The 19520-nt window shown below is 33.3% G+C and overlaps 1 protein-coding gene and 1 long non-coding RNA gene across 3 annotated transcripts in view; both read left to right on the top strand.

The window, feature by feature from the left end:
* Positions 1-19520, top strand: part of LOC133195808 (neuroglian-like) — a 594903-nt gene that overhangs the window by 465878 nt on the left and 109505 nt on the right. For both annotated transcript variants that reach the window (XM_061331757.1, XM_061331758.1), the window contains exon 19: positions 19205-19399. In XM_061331757.1, the coding sequence (XP_061187741.1) occupies positions 19205-19399 (195 nt within the window). The remainder of the gene's footprint in view (positions 1-19204; positions 19400-19520) is intronic.
* LOC133194730 (uncharacterized) lies at positions 9115-11690 on the top strand. The gene is made up of 7 exons (XR_009722168.1): positions 9115-9223; positions 9882-9936; positions 10155-10341; positions 10490-10753; positions 10875-11046; positions 11223-11371; positions 11551-11690. It is a non-coding gene; the product is annotated as an uncharacterized LOC133194730 (long non-coding RNA).

Here is a 19520-nt window from a genome sequence, read left to right as displayed (position 1 = left end):
AATAAGTGTTAAGCTCAGTTTTAAATAAATCATTCAAGATATTTTTATCAAACCTAATATGCTGATATGTATCATTGAGAGCTATTCAACTGCATCAAAAACTTTTCACCTTGCACTTTCCTGTGTCCTTGTCCTCCCTTCTCTTTAATTTGTATTTTTCTAAGTTTTAAAGATACAATTTAAGATATTTTTATGTAAGCATGCACTTATACATAATTTGGTGAGAATTTATCATCTATATCCAATTGTTTTTAGATTTTAGTTTCAATTTTAAAGAAACTGTTCAAGATATTCTCATCAAACTTCATACACTCATACAAATTTTCATGTTGCATTAGTAATATACATTGGGCTGGGCATTCATGTCCTATGGACATATTTCTAGTTTTCAAATCATGACCTCCAAGGGTAGGGTCAGGCCACAAGAAGTTTTATATAGGAATAAAAGGGGAAAAAATCTTCAAAATTCTTCTTTTCAAGAACAACAAGAGCATGATTAATATGGAAACATTCTCAAGAAGTGTAGATTCAAGTCTGTACACATCACAAGTAGAGCTTTTGCAAAAAGCTTACCGTCTTTAGCAACAACCTTAAATAGTAAACTGACCTAAACCTATCAGGCTGTATAATTCTTGAAAATTCCTTGGCTTTGTATTTCTTCATTAGTTTTTTTCTGACATAAGCCCTACCAAGTGAAAAGTTAACAAATGCTCGACTGTCTCCGTAAACTACAACTCTGCTGTTGAGATCATTCGGCAAACCTCGGCTGATTCCGTCACCTTTGTGATATGTAGATGAGGTACATGTACGAATCAGCCGAGGTGTTGCCGAGTGCTGCCGAGATTAGGAAGACTGTGCAAAACAAAGGGGAAAAGAATACATACAAGCTATAAAGCTTGCATGCAATAAAGATAAATTCTGTCAATAATGAAAATATAGAAACATTTTTTTTTTAGTAATTGCTATAAAAAACTAGCATGTTAATTACTGCCAATTTCCACTGTTCATTTTGTCATATTTTTTTACGATTGAAAATCTTGAAAAATTGTTAAGTCGTACGAAAATTAGAGCATCAGAAAATTATCTCCCTTGCCTTGAACAGCATTTCAACCAATGAAATATTTGAAAATTTTCTCATCATGCAATTTCTACCAATCACAAAAGAGAGGAAGTGCATAGTCCTAAGACTGTAAAATACTTCAACTCTGTATACCGTCTTCCAAGGAAGACGGTAATGACCCTATGGGTTAGGGAGGGGCCATTTTTTCCTGCCCCTATTTGCCATCCACATGGAAATGCAAATTTTGAAACCATTTTACACATCCACAGGACAAAACCAATCATCTTCCAAATGATCATGATTTAAGGCTAATGCATAAAATATCAGGGAAGTTCTGGGAATCAGGGTGTTTAAACATGTTAAATATTTAGAAAAAAAAAATTGAACCCCATTTGACCCCCAGGGTGAAAATAAAAATTCCGAAACCTTACTGCACATCTACAGGACACCACCAAACATCTCCCAAAAGATGATTAGGCTACTGTGTAAAATGTAAGAGGAGTTCAGGGAACCAGGGGCTTTTTGCATAAAAAACATCATTTTTTCGACCCCATTTGACCCCCAGGGTGAAAATGAAAATTCCGAAACCTTACTGCACATCTACATGCCACCACCAACCATCTTCCAAAAGATGATTAGGCTACTGTGTAAAATGTAAGGGGAGTTCAGGGAACCAGGGGCTTTTTGCATAAAAAACGTCATTTTTCGACCCCCATTTGACCCCCAGGGTGAAAATGAAAATTCCAAAACCTTAATGCACATCTACATGACACCACCAAACATCTCCCAAAAGATGATAAGGCTACTGTGTAAAATGTTAGAGGAGTTCAGGAAACTAGGGGCTTTTTGCATAAAAAACGTCATTTTTCGACCCCCATTTGACCCCCAGGGTGAAAATGAAAATTCCGAAACCTTACTGCACATCTACATGACACCACCAAACATCTCCCAAAAGATGATAAGGCTACTGTGTAAAATGTAAGAGGAGTTCAGGGAACTAGGGGCTTTTTGCATAAAAAACGTCATTTTTCGACCCCCATTTGACCCCCAGGGTGAAAATGAAAATTCCGAAACCTTACTGCACATCTACATGACACCACCAAACATCTCCCAAAAGATGATTAGGCTACTGTGTAAAATGTAAGAGGAGTTTGAGAAAAGAAGAGTGTGACAGACGGATGGACGGACAGACATGAGTAACAACAATATACCCGAACTTTCTTTAGAAAGTGCGGGTATAATCAAAGATAGTTTTAACATATTGCAGCTTTTGAATACTTTTAAGCAAAAGAAGAAATTCCATTGTTTGAGTAACTGTACACTACCCTGTGTGCGTTGAGGCATGGATAAGTATGATTGCTTCTCATTGTACTGAATTATTACCAATCAATTATCTTGTTGACCATAATTTGCCTTCTTTATAATTTCATTGAAGAAGTAACTGTGTGGTCACAAATCAATTGCCCCAAAACTTTTAGAACTATGATTACAAAGTCTCTCAAGGAGACACAATTTGGTGAATGATTTTTACATGCATAATTATTTTCAGAAGAATTCAAGGTTGAATATTATCACTGCACCAAGGTGCAACTTTTTGTACATGCTGAAAAAATAACACATTTAAGAAAAAAGTGTGATAAAATAGCTTAAGGAGGGATTCTTCTCATATTTCTTGTATCTAAAAATTAATGAAATTTTCATAGATTCAAGAAGACATTATACTAAGTGATGGTATCAATAAAATTAAATTTGACCGTTTTATTTTAGAAGCAAGGTCACGTCAAGATCATTATCTTTTTCCTTGACATTAAAAATGAAAAATTACTGTTGCCAATCATGCGATGCCTACTTTTATCTCAAAAGATTAAATGTTTTTTTTTTTGCATGAAAAGATATTACCATATAGGGTCTAACAGATGATACTATCAAATTGACGCAAATAATTTAACTAAAATAGATATTGGCTAATCCGAATTTCCTCTATTTTTCTTAAATTTTTAGGATATATTGGTTATTTTTATATACTTCCTATATTTAAATTTTTCTGATTTTCACTTATGGTAAAGTTGTCATATAAAGATACAAAATGATACAAAAACAAAAAGTTTTGACCGTTGACTAAGAGAGAAAAAAACACTTTTAATTGATTTTTTGCTCAAATCTATACTTAGATTGGAAGCTTTTAAAGCTAATAAAATTGTAGTTTGTTTGGAAAATCATATTTATTTGATACATTTTAAAACTTTAGTCTATTATCATTAATTTTACTTACATTTGAAAATTTCTTTAAGTCTCTGATTGTTCATTTTTTTTTAAAAACTAAATTCATTGTTCTATAGTAATTTTGAGAAGCAGAAAAGGAGACTGATTTTTTCATATGCCACTGTTCCACCAAAAATATAGTCCCTGCTAGATTTCAAAGTCAGTTTACCATTTCTATTTAAAGTTGTACAAATATGATGAGGAAAGAAAAATATCATCTTTTAAATTCCTTACATCTAAATATATAAGACATACAAGCAAATATACTTTGAATATTTCATCTAGTCAGAAACCAGACAAGAATCCCTCCTTAATCAAGCTATTCTGAATAGCTTAATGAAGCTATATAGCTAAATAAAGCCTTATAGCTAAATCAAGAGATTATACTGGACCTGTTAAAAGCGTAATGGGGGCTCATATAGGTAGAAAACTCCAATGGAGGAGCCAGAACCTTGTCATCTAAAGGAAAAGTATTTACTATTCAAGCGGCAACTTCTACAGATCTTTCAGTTTTGCCCAAGATGTCATTTTCCAGTTTGTGGTGTTGTTGATAAGAGAGTTGGAACTTGCATTCATATAGTGCAGAAGTGCTCTGCATGTAACTTTGTCAATGGTTGGGCCAGTCAACCTTATATTGGAAAAATGCCAGCTGGAAATCTTCTTTCAGGTTCCATTTTATATTCTGGTAGTCTTAGCAAGTGCCTGCTAATGTTCAAGTTGTTGAATATAGCTTGTTTTGGACGCAGTACATTTTTTAGGTGAGTATTACTTTTAAATATATTAGAAACTTGATTGGTTTATAGTAGGGATGGCAATCGATTACAGAATTGCTAATCAGTTAACTGCAAGACGTTCTGACCAATTACCGGTTAATCGTATCAAATTGCACGTTTTCTTGACTATTGTTTTTCAGGTAGCTCTGTATATATACACAAATAGACCCAACTAAGACGATAGAAGTTAAAACATTCCATTAGTCTTGATTCTGGATCAGAAAAATACGGGTACATATTTTTTATTTAAATTTCAGTAGACAAGAAAAATTGAGAAAACCATGAAAAAAGCCTAAGAAATCTGATAACTTTCCAGAGCAGATCTCCCAAAAGTTTTTTCTGCATTTTCACTATGATAATCAAAACTACATGTGAACTCTATAGCCCTTAATTTACAATGTTTGTTTAATAATTACATGTAAATTGGATTGAAAACTGAAAACATCAAACACACCAATTTGCAGTGCTCAATGATTCAATGATTATACCCAACGCAACAAGTTGCGTGAGGTGTTTTTGACCCGTCAGTCAGTCAGTGTGTCAGTCAGTCAGTCAGTTCATCAGTCCTGTTTTTATACCCCATGCAACTTGTATAATGTTTTTGACACGTCCGTCAGTCAGTCAGTCCGTCAGTCCTGTTTTTTTGTCAGCACAACTCCTCATAAACCGCTGCACAGAATTTGGTCAAACTTTGCAGATATTTAGGACACAATGTGTAGATGTGCATATTACCAGGAAATTCCGATTCCTTTATTTTTTCTGGGAATTTCGGCACTTTTCAACTTAGATTTTTGGCCCTATCTTGAAGTTGGAAGTGAAGTTTGTTAGTGCAACTCCTCTTAAACCACTGCACAGAATTTGGTCAAACTTTGCAGATATTTAGTACACAGTGTGTAAATATGCATATTACCAGGAAATTCCGATTCCGTTATTTTCTGGGAATTTTGGCACTTTTCAACTTAGATTTTTGGCCATATCTTGAATATAGAGATGTACAGTTTGTTAGTGCAACTCCTCTTAAACCGCTGCACAGAATTTGGTTAAACTTTGCAGATATTTAGTACACAGTGTACAGATGTGAATATTACCAGGAAATTCCGATTCCATTATTTTTGCCTTAAGAGCTTTGCCTATTACTGAAGAAACTTTCCAGCTAGGTAATAAGGAAATCCACTGGAATCAGCTTTTGTAATGAAAGAATTTAATGTGAAATATTTTATGACCTTAAAAGACCCCTATTGATTTTGAGATCAAATTATTAATGATTTAACACACACACACACAAAATCTGGGATAGTTCTCACCCCCCCCCCCCCCCCCCTAAATATGGGTTTTTTTCCCTTAAATAATTTCATAAGTACAGTATATAAACAAATTCATATGACTACATCATAATTTTGTTTCTAAATAACAGTTTGTCAGCATAACTCCTGCACTGAAACAATTTCCTGAAACTTTGTAGGTATTTTAGACATAATGTATAGATTTGTATATTACCAAGAAATTTTGATTCCATTAATTATCTAGAAACTTCAGCCCAATTAAATTTGTAACATACAAAGATTTGAATGTCCTTATATGCAAGAAGTTTTGATGTGATGTTTTTTTGCAAGTAATGCCCCTTTTTGAATTATACTATATATTTAAAATGCACTGTGCTATTCATTACATGTTGCATTGTTGAGTTTTGGGGGAGCGTGGGGTATGTGAGCTTGCTCACTTTTTCTTTCATTATCATTACAGGACAGTCGGGGTAACGACATGGTGTTTTCACGGTAATTAACACTACATAAACTGACCAGTTACGCAACGGTCTCAATCTTGGAGATTCATAATTACATGTACGTCCAAATTCAATCCTTTAAATTCCAAATGATTATCCTTTGTGCAGAGATTTCTTTTTTTTTAAATAATTTTTTTTTTAAATGTGTTCAATTTAACAAAATAATATTTTATTTTTTCCGATTAACCAATTACAGATTTTCTAATTGATAGCCATCGTTCCAACCGAGTAATCAGTTAACCGGTTACAAATTGCCATCCCTAGTTTATAGTCATTGTCTAATCTGGGTCATTCATCAAGGTGATTGTTGATTTATCAATTAAATGTTGGAAGGTGGGGAGTGGGTGGGGGGTTTATACTATTTCACAATCACACTTTTTTAAACAGTCCAGTTCTAAGTTGTTAGGCATATCCTTGAAGATTAAAATTTAGAAATACATAGAATTTCCTTTGTGCATGTTGGTAACTTTTACAATATTTATGAACTTTATCTTCAGGCATCAACAACAGTATGTTCTACCAACAGTTGTGCTTCATTGGAGGCAGGCACAAAGATCTATCATTGCTGACTTAATGTCCACAGAACAGAGAGTTGGTGCTTGCTGGTGATGGACGCTCGGACAGCCCTGGTCATTGTGCTAAATATGTTGCATTCACTTTCATTGAAACCTAGCTGCAATAATGTAGTCCTCTTCGATTTTTTTTTGGGGGGGGGGGGGGGAGTGGGCTACAATTCCTTAGGATCTCTGTAATGGTGCAAGTGTGGGAGAGATTCACTACCGCACAGATTTCGGCTCAAATTATCAGTAAGTGGGTATTTTATTAACATATCCTACCTGAACTCATAAAATGTAATTATGCAAGACATGAATTGATTCAAAAATATACAGAACAATCCGTATATCGGTTATTTTTCACGTATGTCAACATCACAACTTGAATTTATCTGCCATGTTTACTGACCTTGATCAATTTTATTCTGGAACAACCAAAGAGAAATTGGAATCTAGGGGAGCGGATCGTTTAGGATTTCCCTTATTTTAAAGATACACATGCTTTAACTTGCGTCAGTTAAAAATAAAGTTGGAAATTTATTTATTTTGTTTACCAAATAAAGTTACGAAAATACTGTAAATTACACAATTGAAAATGAACGCATTAAAAAGATCTCAAATTATAATTTATTTTCCTTCTTGGAAATTAATGCCTCTATTTAAATTTATGCGTCATGTGACACCGTCTCTACTTTTAGATTGATAAACAAAAATGGCATAAAGAAAACGAGCTAGGTAGGCCGTTTGGTATACAAATGACTTTTGACATTGATGGCACACATCTAATGCTTAAAGATACTTATCTTGTAAAACAACCAGTATTAACCATCTACTCTGTAATGACAGATATTAACCTTTTATACATAATCGAAGTCAAATGCAACGTACCTCGTCCTCTATGATTTCCCACGGACATGCGTGTCTGTATACTGTTTATGCACTTCCTTCATCAATATTCATGAAAAAGCTGAATTCTTAATTGCAGATCTTGCTTAATTGTTATGTAATTACAATAACTTATTTAGTAAAACTTTGCGAAAAGTAATTATTTTTTATTACACTTCATGTTTCTCAAATCATTTCATCATTTTGTTTCACATAAAAAATCGCATTTATCAGTCTAGACGAACTCCAAAAACAGCATTTCCGGAAGTAAGAAATTGAGACAGAAAAAGACTCCAAAAAAAGTTCTTGCATGCGCAGACACACAAAAAAATGGCGATTTTTCAGCAAAAAATGATGGGTCTACAAAAACTGTCCGTGCAAAGTTTTGGGAAGTATGGCAATTATACCAGTACTCAGAAATGCTAAATAAAAGGCTTTGGAAGAGATCGTATTTGTCAGATTTTAGATTCTATTTGCAAATGATGAGATATTTACCTTCAAAGTCAACGTTTCAAGTCAGATCAATTACAGAGAAAATGATACGTTTTGAGAAGTAAATATGCATAATAAAAGATATATATATATATATATATATAAAATATATATATTTATATATGTGCAATGTTTCAAGTCAGATCAATTATGAGAGAAAATTAATATATGTTTGAGAATTAATTTTGCCTTAAAAAAAGGGAAATATATTTAAAATGGAACAATATATATTTTATCTGTTAAATTTTTTTACACATTTTACACATATATTATTATTTCAGTATTTTAATTGTGTTCAACATCTGAATTGAAAGCGTGAGTTCTCATCATCGTTATTTACCTATTTTTTTTATCAAATACGAACAGATATTATCATGAAAATATTTTTAAACCATTATCTATCAATTTGAAAACTTAAAAAAATCACTCTTTTAAAAAATTATAATGTCACAACAGGTCTTCTAAAAATGAACATGTTAATATCTCTGCTCCATGGTGAAAACTGCATTTTCTGATTAAATGAATACAATTTGGGTGTATTCAAAATAAAATTTAGGCATCTTTATTGTAGGAACGACATAAATTTTAAATCAAGGAGACAATATATTAATTAAAAAAATTAATTCTTACCGGCAGTATTGAATTCTATGTCATATATCCAAAATCACTATATAATGCAAGCGTTGGAAGTGATAAATAAGTCAATATCCATTATATAATTTTATAAGTTTAATTATTCATTCAACAAAAATTAAAATAAAGTCACAATGTACTAAATACAGAAATTTAGCAGTCGTATATTTGAGGAAAGCGAATGACTATTCATTCTTTGTTTACATCGGCCGCCATTTTGCCGCAATGCATGATGGAGCCAAAGACTTTTTTTGGAGTTCACGCCAGTTTTGGAGTTTGTCTAGACTGTTTATATAGCGTAATATATATCTTTAAGCATAAATATCACTGTTTATGAAAAAAATGTCACATGGAATGCTTTTATTTATTGATCTTTAGTGATATCATACAACACAAACATTTATCAACACCGACATTTACTTTATCAAGTGATTTTAAATTTCAAGTGCAAGTCTCTGTACATCATGCGAGAACTGTCATGGCTTCTGAGGAGAACGAATGGTAAACACGCAGATTTATTTTACTTGGTTTTCGTGTATAAAGGGCTATGATGTTGATATGAATAAAAATTCTGTCTTATTGGAAGTAAATTGAATGCAAAAACCATTTATTTTGCCTGCAGTCGACCGTATCTAAAAAATATATTTGCACCGTTACGGAGATGCAGTGGAATTGTAGCCCTCTCCTGAAAATATCAGATTAAAAAAAATCGGAGAGGGCTACATTATTGCAGGTAATTGAAACCAAGATCAACAAAGTTCTAGACATTCAACAAGTGCAGGTACTTTTATATGTTATGTTGATTTCTTTTTTTATCCTTTGTTTTAGTTTAGGAGGTAAAATTTTGATATTTTGAATTTATTCTGTTTGAATTTCTTATTTATAATTAGAGTTGTTGCTTGAGAATTTTTTGGTGGCACAAACTTGACATGTCAATCCAATGCTTAAATCTTTTCAGATAAATTTTTATTTCTATTGAAAACAATACATATGCATTGAATATATTGTTTATTTAATTCTAGGAAGGGTTTCTAAAATTGTCTATCAGTGAATGACGGAATAAGAATTATTAATATATATGTACAAAAGTCTCCAATCAAATTAAAAACTTGATGGCCATAACTCACTTTCAAATATAATGTATGTGCTAAAATAGCTTCAGCATAGATTCAGTTGTTAAATTTGAAAAAATTCAAAGAATTGTTGAAATTCAATATACTATTGAGCATCGTTGATTAAACTGAATGAATTAAAACTGTCATTTCATTCTTATCCTAGTTTTGGAGGGAAGGGGGGGGGGGGATGTAAAAAGTTATTTATTCTGGCTAGTAGAGTTTTGCCATCACTAGCCTAAATGGGCTTGTCCTGAAGTTTTTGGTGCATACTGTTTGTGTTGAAGAGGTTTTGGAATGATACTTAAACCTTTGTTTTTTTCCTAGACTTGTTTTTGTTCACCTTTATTTTCTGGAACAGCTACATGTATATCTTAATCAGGTATGTTTGTCTAAGTTATGCATGATTTCCTCTTGAGTGATTTGGAAGGACTACAGAATAGTTATTGCTATTTTTTTGAATAATGTGTATTTTTAAAAGTAAAAAAAAAAAAAATCAAGTTTCCTCCATTATTCATAAAGACATAATACATATAGAAGGAAAAATTTATTGAAGGTGTATTAGAATACATGTTTGATATTTGTTCTATTTTTTCTCAGAGTAATGAAGTTCCCAATAGTTCATGATGTGAGCATGAAGGATTAAAAAGAAGTGTTAGATTTCTGAAGGATGAGGGGTTGCAGTTAGACACCCTCATTACAGACAGACACAGACAGAATAACAAGTGGATAAAGGAAAACCTTGATGGAACAAACCACTTCTATGACATCTGGCATGTTGCCAAGGGTATGTACTTATAAATGAAGAAAAATTAAAGTGAACAGTATGGATATATTTAAATATTAGACATTTTTAAAAGTGGTGTGAAATATTTACATACAGGTATTATTTAAAATTAGATCCTTTGAGTTCAACGTATGAATTAAATTTGTAGGCACATGGAAAAAAACTGGATGCTTTGGCAAAGGTCAAGGATTGTAATGTTGGTAAATGGAAGCAGTCCATCACCAATAATATGTATTGGTCAGCAGGTTCTACACCAGATAACGATGGGGATATGATTGTTGCCAAGTGGGAGTCGGTTATCCAGCATGTGCAAAACATCCACACCAACCACCCAAATGCTCTTTTCCAAAGTAATGTCTTCATGATCCCCTGGAAGAAGATGATGAGCAGGAGATAGAGTGGCTTAATCCAAGTATTAATCTAATCAAATATCAATTTTTAACGTATTTAAATCATTCTGTAAAAAATTGTGTCAGTCATCCAGAATAAATCACAAATGAAAGAAATACACATTTATATATTGGAATTTTTAGCAAGCAAAGCCTTTGAACAATTGGAAAAGATTCTCTTAAACAAGACCCTCTTAAAAGACATTTCAAGACTTTCCAGTCAGGAGTAGACATCTTCCTTGGAGGCTTTTCATAGCTTGATACTCCATTTTGCTCCCAAGAATACAGCCTTTTCTTATCTTGGAATGTTATGTCGGTGAGTAAAATGCACTAGCACATTCTACCATCTAAGTAGCCATATGATGAACATCACTGTTTTAAAGCCAACTGGCACTTTCTATTATTTTGAATTGCTTATCATTGGCCTGTACAAACCAAGATAGATACTATGTGCTTTAATTAATTTGTGATTTTTTTTCCCAAAATAACCAGACTCTACTTGGCTGGACTCCATTATGATGAGAACTCTGATCATGACCAAATGTTCAACAGACAAGGTGAAGCTTCCTTCACCATCAGATACCCAAAAGGAAGGAAAGGACAAGCTGTTGTACATCCTGACAAAACTAAGCCTACTTATGGTATGGGATCATGTTAATGAAACTTTCAGTTGATCTTAAATACATGTATTCAATGTGTCAAGAATTATTTCATATAATAATAAAGAGTCCTCATTGTTGTGTTAAGCTACTATATCACCTGATATTTAAAAAAATTCATTATTGAAAGAAATAGTAAGCTGAAAAACTCTGTATTTCAGATTACGCCATGCATCTCCAACAAGAATTGGTTGATCAATATATGCAAGGGCCAAGCCAACTACCAGATTCCATCAGTAATCTACGTGCTAGGGTACCCAACTGTCTGTCAGCAAATGCAGATCAACCGGACAAGGCAGAGGCAGTGGAGATGTTTGTGTCCAGATATAATAGATGACACTTGAAACATTTATTTGTGTCTGTTAATTGTGATTTGTACTAATCTTACTTCATTGTTACAGCCACATAAAATTGTTAACATATTTTCACATAATGAGAATTTCATAGAAACCTTTGTGCTCAAGGCATGAATAAACATCTTGTTGAGTACCAAAACCAGTATGTACATGTATTTTATGCCTTTGAGGTCTGAGTTGTAAGAAGTTGTAAGAAGATTTTGTTAGCTCTTCTGAGCCAAAGGCTCAAAGAGCTAATGCTATGGCCAATTAAGCGGTGTGCATAAACTCTTTAGAATATGGACCATAACTCAAGAACCCCTTGGCCAATTATTGTCAAATTTGTCACGGGGTATCCTTGGCCCAAGGGCTCCCGTTTATACTTAAACTAGGGATGTGACCCTTAAACAAGTGGAGATAATTAGGAAAATAGAAAAAAAGTACTGGTTGCAAAAAAATCTTCTTCTCAAGAACCACTGGGCAGATTATCACCAAACTTACACACAAGGATGAGGATATGTTGTAGATTAAAATTTGCATGGGGATTTACCCTGGGGCAAGGGGCGTGGTCTCAAGGTCACTTCAAAGTTGACCAAAAATTACATTTTATTAAAATGTTGATATTTCGCTTACTATAAGAACTAGGATCATCAAATCTTTTCAGTTGATGCATCTAGGGACCTCATATCATGTTGACTCAAAAGTAGGTCATGGTGACCTACTTTTTAAATTTTGCGGCCATTCGTTTTCAAAATGATTTAGAGGCAGATTTTGAACAATTTTAGGCCTATGATCATCAAACTTTGTCAGTTGATGTATCTTGGGTCCTCGGAGTACGTCGACTAAAAAAGTCATCAAACTTTGTCAGTTGATGCATCTTGGGTCTTTCGAGTAGGTCGACTGAAAAGTTGGTCACCGTGACCTACTTTTGAAAAATTATGGTTTTAATTAAATATTTCAGGTACTAATTAGCTTAGTATCATCAAACTTTGTCAGTTGATGCATCTTAAATTGGGTCCGCAGAGTAAGTCGACTGAAAAGGAGGTCACTGTGACCTATTTTTGAAATTTTATGGCTTTATTTAAATACATCAGGTACTTGATTGTGATTGTGACTATGACCTACTTTCGAAATTTTATGGTTATAATTTTAAAAATATTTTAGGTATTAATTGGCTTAGAATCATCAAACTTAGTTGATGCATCTTGGGTCCTCAGAGAATGACAAGTGATAAGTAGGTCACCATGACCAACTCTCAGGTACTAATTAGCTTAGAATTATCTTGGGTTCTCAGAGTGTTTCATCTAAAATGTAGGTCATGATGACCTACCTTTAGAATTTCAAGGGTTTAACTAAATATACAGGATACTTAGAGGCTTCAAATAGAGGTGATAGGTTGTACAGTTTATCAGAAGAGCGATTCAAGGCCCTTGGGCCTCTTGTTGAGAAATGCTACACTGGACAGTTTTTTTGTTTTTCTTTTTTAATTGTTAGAATGACCTTACCTAGGTTTCTAGTTATTTGGCCACTCAAAGTTTTTGTATTGTCCATCATTTGCAGGAAATGCATTTCTAATGCGTGACATTACACAGGCTGGTAAAGGAGTATGGTTGTTCTTTCCCAGGAAACCCCAACACCACTAATTGACGATAAGCCACATATCTAAACTTCCTAAAATATTACACATTTTTTGTGAAGTTTGTGCCTTAAAATATAAAATGTGTTTGATATTCAACCATGGTTGAATGTTAATTCGTAATACGTATTTCATGGTATGGTTTTATTTATTAAGACAACACTCACTGATGCTGGAGTTTCTGTATCCCCATTCTTGTCGGTAAGCATAATAAGCTGTTTTTAGAACCCATGGATCTAAAAAAAACACTTTGAAATCCAGGATGTGATGTTATACAAATAAAATCTTGATTGGTCTGTTCGTTTCCTTCATTAATTTTAGCTTTTGTTTTATCACATTCTTGACAACAAAACCTGTTGTCTGGACATTCAGTAGGTTGACATGTTCCACATGTACACCTAAAATGCATAGATATTACTGGTTTCATTGCCGTATTGGGAGAGGGGTATTTTCTCTTTTTTAGGGATGAAATAAAGTTTTTAAAAAAATGTATGCTTGGAATTGCAAGAAATAAAATATTAACCGTTTACCAATTACTGCATGTACATGTAACAGACAGGAAAGTCTGAAAACCTGTGCAATTTGGCGATAATGGTTCATTTTGATTCATTACAACATGATATTTAATTGTTATTGCTGACTGACAGTGACCAAACTGTGATGTCACCATGCCTGGGTGCCCCCCCCCCCCTTTTGAGCATCTGTCTGAGCCTTGCTTTTTGACACAACACACAAAACCAATAGATAGTCAAGAAAATATTCCTTTTAGTCAAAGACTGGAATTCTGAATATTCCTTATACGTGTACATTTGTCAGTCAAATTAGGAATAACTACCTTGATTTGCATCTTTCTCTGCAAAATGATATTACGAAATCAATTCGTCTGATTGATGCATTGCCTTTATATTTTGCCATGTGGTTTTTATCATAGGCGATTGGTTTCAGGAGGGTGTATTTTGTGTATTGTGTTTTTTCTAGATGTGTCTGAATACTCTAACTTAAAAAACAAAAATTGCTGAAATTAGCAATTTTAAAAAAATATCATATTAGTATTATGATTTTTTGTATAAAAAATTGCCAATTTCAGTGATTTTTGTTCTTTATTTAAGAAGTAATCAGACAAACCGAAAAACCCACATACAATAATGTAATACACAAAATACACCCTCCTGAAACCAAGCGCCTAGAGTTCTTGTACATGTATGTATATGTAGGACGTATGTGTAGGTTGGTTCATAAGTATGAATTTGATGCTAAACAGGGAAAAATCTGAAGCATCTGAAATTCCTCTTAAGTTACCCCCAAAATACCAAAGGGCGTACAATGGAAAGGGGGCGGGGCAAGGGATCTGATGAATCTCGGACTAAAAAGAGCAAAGATGGTAATGCCTTGTTTTAAAATGAACTACAACATCAAGTTTATGGTATTGCTAATTTATTTGCAATAAGACGTAATTTAGACAAGCGCTTAGTCACTATAAACACAAACCATGAGAGATCATCCTCCTCTCTGAGTTGGACAGTATTCGGTCCGTCCATCCTTCCATCCATCTGTCCATCTGATATCTCTTGTCCGGAGTATATCTTCTATCTCCTTGGTCCAATCTGGCTCATACTTCACCCACAGAGTGTCTAAGGGTAAAGGGTTTGCAGTGACCTTGAACCATGTTTCTAGGTCTAAGGTTAAGGTCATAACAGAATTATATGAAAAATCCTTGTCCGGAGCTTATCTTCTCTCCTCTTGGTCCAATGTGGCTCATACTTCACTCACAGAGTGTCACTGGTCAGTGGATATGCAGTGACCTTGAAGGAAATTTCTGGATGAGGGTCAAGGTCCAAAATAGCCTCTCTGTTTAAATTCTTGTCTGGAGCATGTTTTCTCTCTCCTTGGCCCATCTGGCTCATACTTCACCCACAGAGTGCCTTTGGGTAAAGGGTGTGCAGTGACCTTGAACCATGTTTCTAGGTCTAAGGTTAAGGTCATAACAGAATTATATGAAAAATCCTTGTCCGGAGCATATCTTCTCTCCCCTTGGTCCAATGTGGCTCATACTTCACTCACAGAGTGAAACTGGTTAATGGATGTGCAATGGCCTTGAACAAAGTTTGTAGTTCAAGAGTCAAGGTCAAATATAGCCTCTCTGTTTAAAATCTTTGTTCGGTGCATAATTTCTTTTTCTTAAGTCCAGTCAGCCTCAAACTTTACCAATTGACTCAGGGTATGGAACATTTGTGATTTTCCTTCCATATTTTGATAGAGGATTTGCAACAATTTTTATAAAGAATATGCAATATTCGTGATTTTTGTGCCATTTTTTGATAGAGGGTATGGAGCACTCGTGATTTTCATGCCATTTTTTATTATAACAAGGATGACATAGTAGCCCTTTCGACTCAAACAACACATCCCATAATAGTATCAGTACACAAATGTTCCTCTTCAAAATAAACCCTTTTCAGCTACCTTACATTTTTCATGTTTGTTGCTGAAAGCGGGGCCCTTTGAGATGGCCACCATCTCAATGATATCTAGTTATAGGTCTTTATAAGATGTATGTTTAATTATGAGAACATATCCAGATAAAAGCCTGTGCAGTTCAATGAAGTAAAAAAGTGCCAGGACCCGCTCTTTAATTTTTTGAATACTTTCTTAACCACTTTTGAAGAGTTATTTCAATAGTAGTTCCTGTTTCAATAGTGGTTGCAATGAAGTGTTATTTTTGAAATGAACTCTCAATCATCATTGAATAGCTATTTCAATAGTAGTCATTATTTCAACAGTGATTACAGTGTGATATTGTCTTTGAAAAGTTCTTTCAACCACTATTGAAATAATTATGTCTCCCCTTCTCTATGTCTCCCCTTCTAAGGGGAGACATATTGTTTGTTGATTTTCTTCTTCTTCTTCATCCAAATTTTGTCCAGGCTGAAACTTAAATACCCTTTGACATTAAGACTTCAAACTTGGAATATAGATAGATGACATTAAGAAGGAGTGCACACCCCCCAAAATGTTTGACCTTGACCTATTTGTAAGGTTAAGGTCAATCTTTACATCAAAATAGAGTCCAGACCATAACTTGAGATCCCTTTGATATTAGGACTTCAAACTTGTAACAGAGAAAGAAGACATTGATACAAGATGCACTGCATCAGATTTTGACCTTGACCCCTTTCTTCCTTCAAGGTCAAATAGAGAAAAAAAACATAATTTGACCTTAACTTGAGAACCCTTTGACATTAAGATTCAAACTTGGAACATGCAGAGGTTGCATGAGGGAGGGGTGCATGTCATCATTTTTTTTTACCTTGATCAATTATTATAAGGTCAAGGTCAAGCTTTTATATCTGAATAGAGTCCAGGCCATAGCTTGAATGTCCTTTGATATTAGGACTTCAAACTTGTAACATAGAAAGAAGACATTGATACAAGATGCAACACACCAAAATTTTGACCTTGACCCCTTTCTTCCTTCAAGGTCAAATTAAGAAAAACAAGACCAGACCATAACTTAAGATCCTTTTGACATGAAGACTTGAAATTTTGTACACAGATTGAGGAATTTGAGCTGAGATGCACTGCATTATTATTTTTGACCCCAATTGTATTATTGCACTCGTTAATGTTGGTTAAGAAGGGGAGACATTTTTTTTTTATAAAAATTAGGGATGGCAACGAATATTCGAACATTCGAATATTCATTCAATGAGTTGATATTCGAATATGAATTTAAGATTCGAATATTCGGTGTTTTTCAGATTTCATAAAAAAAGTACTGTGATTGATAAATTTTGATTAGAACAGTGCTTGAATTATCCCTGTTTAATTTACTAGCGATCAAATTCGATCGCCTGATTTCTTCCATTACTTTCTTATCTTATAGATCTACTAAATTGCATGTATTTTGTTTTGAGTAAGGTGTTAAAGAATTGTACAATAATGCTTTATGTATAAAAGAAAACGTACTTTTATAGTTTTTTATTTGTAAGATACGATCGGATGTGAATCGAGGACAACAAAATGAAATCTTAGAATGTCTCAAAGGCGTGAAGAGTATAAATTAATTGATCATTGAATGAATAATTAATATTGTAAAGGGCTTAATTTCAGAATAAATGTGTAAATTACTTGATTATCTCGGGTTGTACATAATCCTGAGTATTATATTCATTATCGGGAAATTAGTTAATTAACTAGGAAAAATGTCTATGGAAATATTTGTTAACATTGTATCAAAGATTATAATCATACCTCTTATTAGGCAGATAATTGTAATTTATTAGACCTATTGAAATCTGAACAGTATACGACTATCTTGCCTTTTGTAAGACGACTCGTTCCTCAGTTGGAGCTACTATAAATACATGTTTCATTTGTTAAAATTATACTTTTCTACTTTTAAATCAATTATTTATTTCAAACATTCACAAATATCAAATGGAATTTCTTATTGTACACCTACAAAAGTTTTCATACAATTTTACTTCCAATATAAGTATTCCTATGCTAAACCTTTCCTGAGAGTAGGATGATGCATATTTGAAATAAGACGAATTTTATTAATTTTATCGAATATTCGAATATTTTCGAATACTTTCATTGAATATTCGAATATGAATTATTGACAAAATTGACATCCCTAATAAAAATCAATACCCACTAGCTACAATTTATTTCAATAGTGGTTGTTATTTCAATAGTGGGTACAATGTGGTGCTGTATTTGAAGTACACTCTCAATCACTATTTAAATCATTATTTTCTATAATGGTTGTTATTTCAAAAGTGGTTGCAACAATCCATTCCAATATTTAAAAAGAACAGGTAACATTTATCAGAAAACAAACTTTTTACCAGGAATAAACAAAGTTTGAAAAACTTACAGTGTTGTGTGTGACATTTGGGGCAAATAAACATGGCACTGAAAGGAGTTGCCTATCCTGTTGGTATATACAATGAAGCGCATTGAAGTGGTAAAATTTTTCTTTTGAATGGAAAGTTTGGGTCTTCCCTATCAAACGTCAATTTTTACAAAATGTCACGCCCATTTCTTTTAAAATGAGAAAGAAATATTCGTCGTAATGCCTTAAGATACCCCACTCTCTTTGAGTAGCAACATGAGTTACACTAAAATGGAGATTTTATGAAGTTAGGGAAGAGAGTTAATAGAGGACCCGTTTCTGTAAAACATGTATTGCAATGGATATGTGTACATAATTATGAATTTATCGTTTAATGGAGTACCACATGTTTCTATTGAACACGTGTTTACTCGGAGTTTATGTAGACTGTCAGTTTGATTGGCTATTGTATTTATAAGAATACCTGTTTCACAGGTATTGGAATGAACTATTTGACCTCTTTTTTCCTTTTTAAAGAAATGGGCGTGTCATTATCTGACGATCAACATTTTAAAGAAAGCCCAAAATGTTCCATTCAAACTGAAAATTTTACCACTTCAATGTGCCTCATTGTATGTCCCTGGTTCTATTTGATGAATTCTGACTTAGGTGACAATGAAAATATCCTTTTGATAAGATTTCTCATGCATTTGAGATAGAAATGTTTGTAGAAAAAGCAAACTTAAATAGAAACTTGACGACATAAAGAAAGTGTTTATTTCATTGATTATGTAAAAGTACCATATCTCATAATACTCAAGATATTGTCATCCATGGATCTTTTGTATCAGAAGGAGTTTATCTTAAATACAAGGCATATATTATTTAATCTGAAACATTATGCTGAGAGAAAAAAATGTTATACAATTGCCTGATAGCTTTTTTTCACAATTTAAAATATGTATTTTAAAAGTTAGTAATTAAATCAACCTTTTTTATAATAGTTACTGGTGGGATGATTGAAAAGGATGTTGAAGAAATGAAAAATATTGACTCGAATGTTGCGGCAATGGAAATGATTAAACACAGAATTGAAGGATTGGAACCAAACACACTTTACAGAGTAGTTGTTTTTGCCACAACAAGAGTTGGAGCTGGAAGAAAAACGTTTCTAGATGTTATGACAGCAGACAGAGCACGTATGTATTTAAGCATTGAATCATTATTTTTTAAAGATATAGTCTCTGAACTGCAATGGTGTGTGCAGACAAATTGAGTAACGCGCATTAGCGCATTATGAAAAGTTGTTCATGCACACCG

This window comes from Saccostrea echinata, unplaced genomic scaffold (genome assembly GCF_033153115.1).
Source record: "Saccostrea echinata isolate AGI-Se365-2 ecotype Australia unplaced genomic scaffold, CSIRO_AGI_Sech_v1 ptg000029l, whole genome shotgun sequence".
Lineage (NCBI taxonomy): Eukaryota > Metazoa > Mollusca > Bivalvia > Ostreida > Ostreidae > Saccostrea > Saccostrea echinata.
Note: the sequence above shows the minus strand (reverse complement) of the source record. Positions and strands in the feature narration are given on the sequence as shown.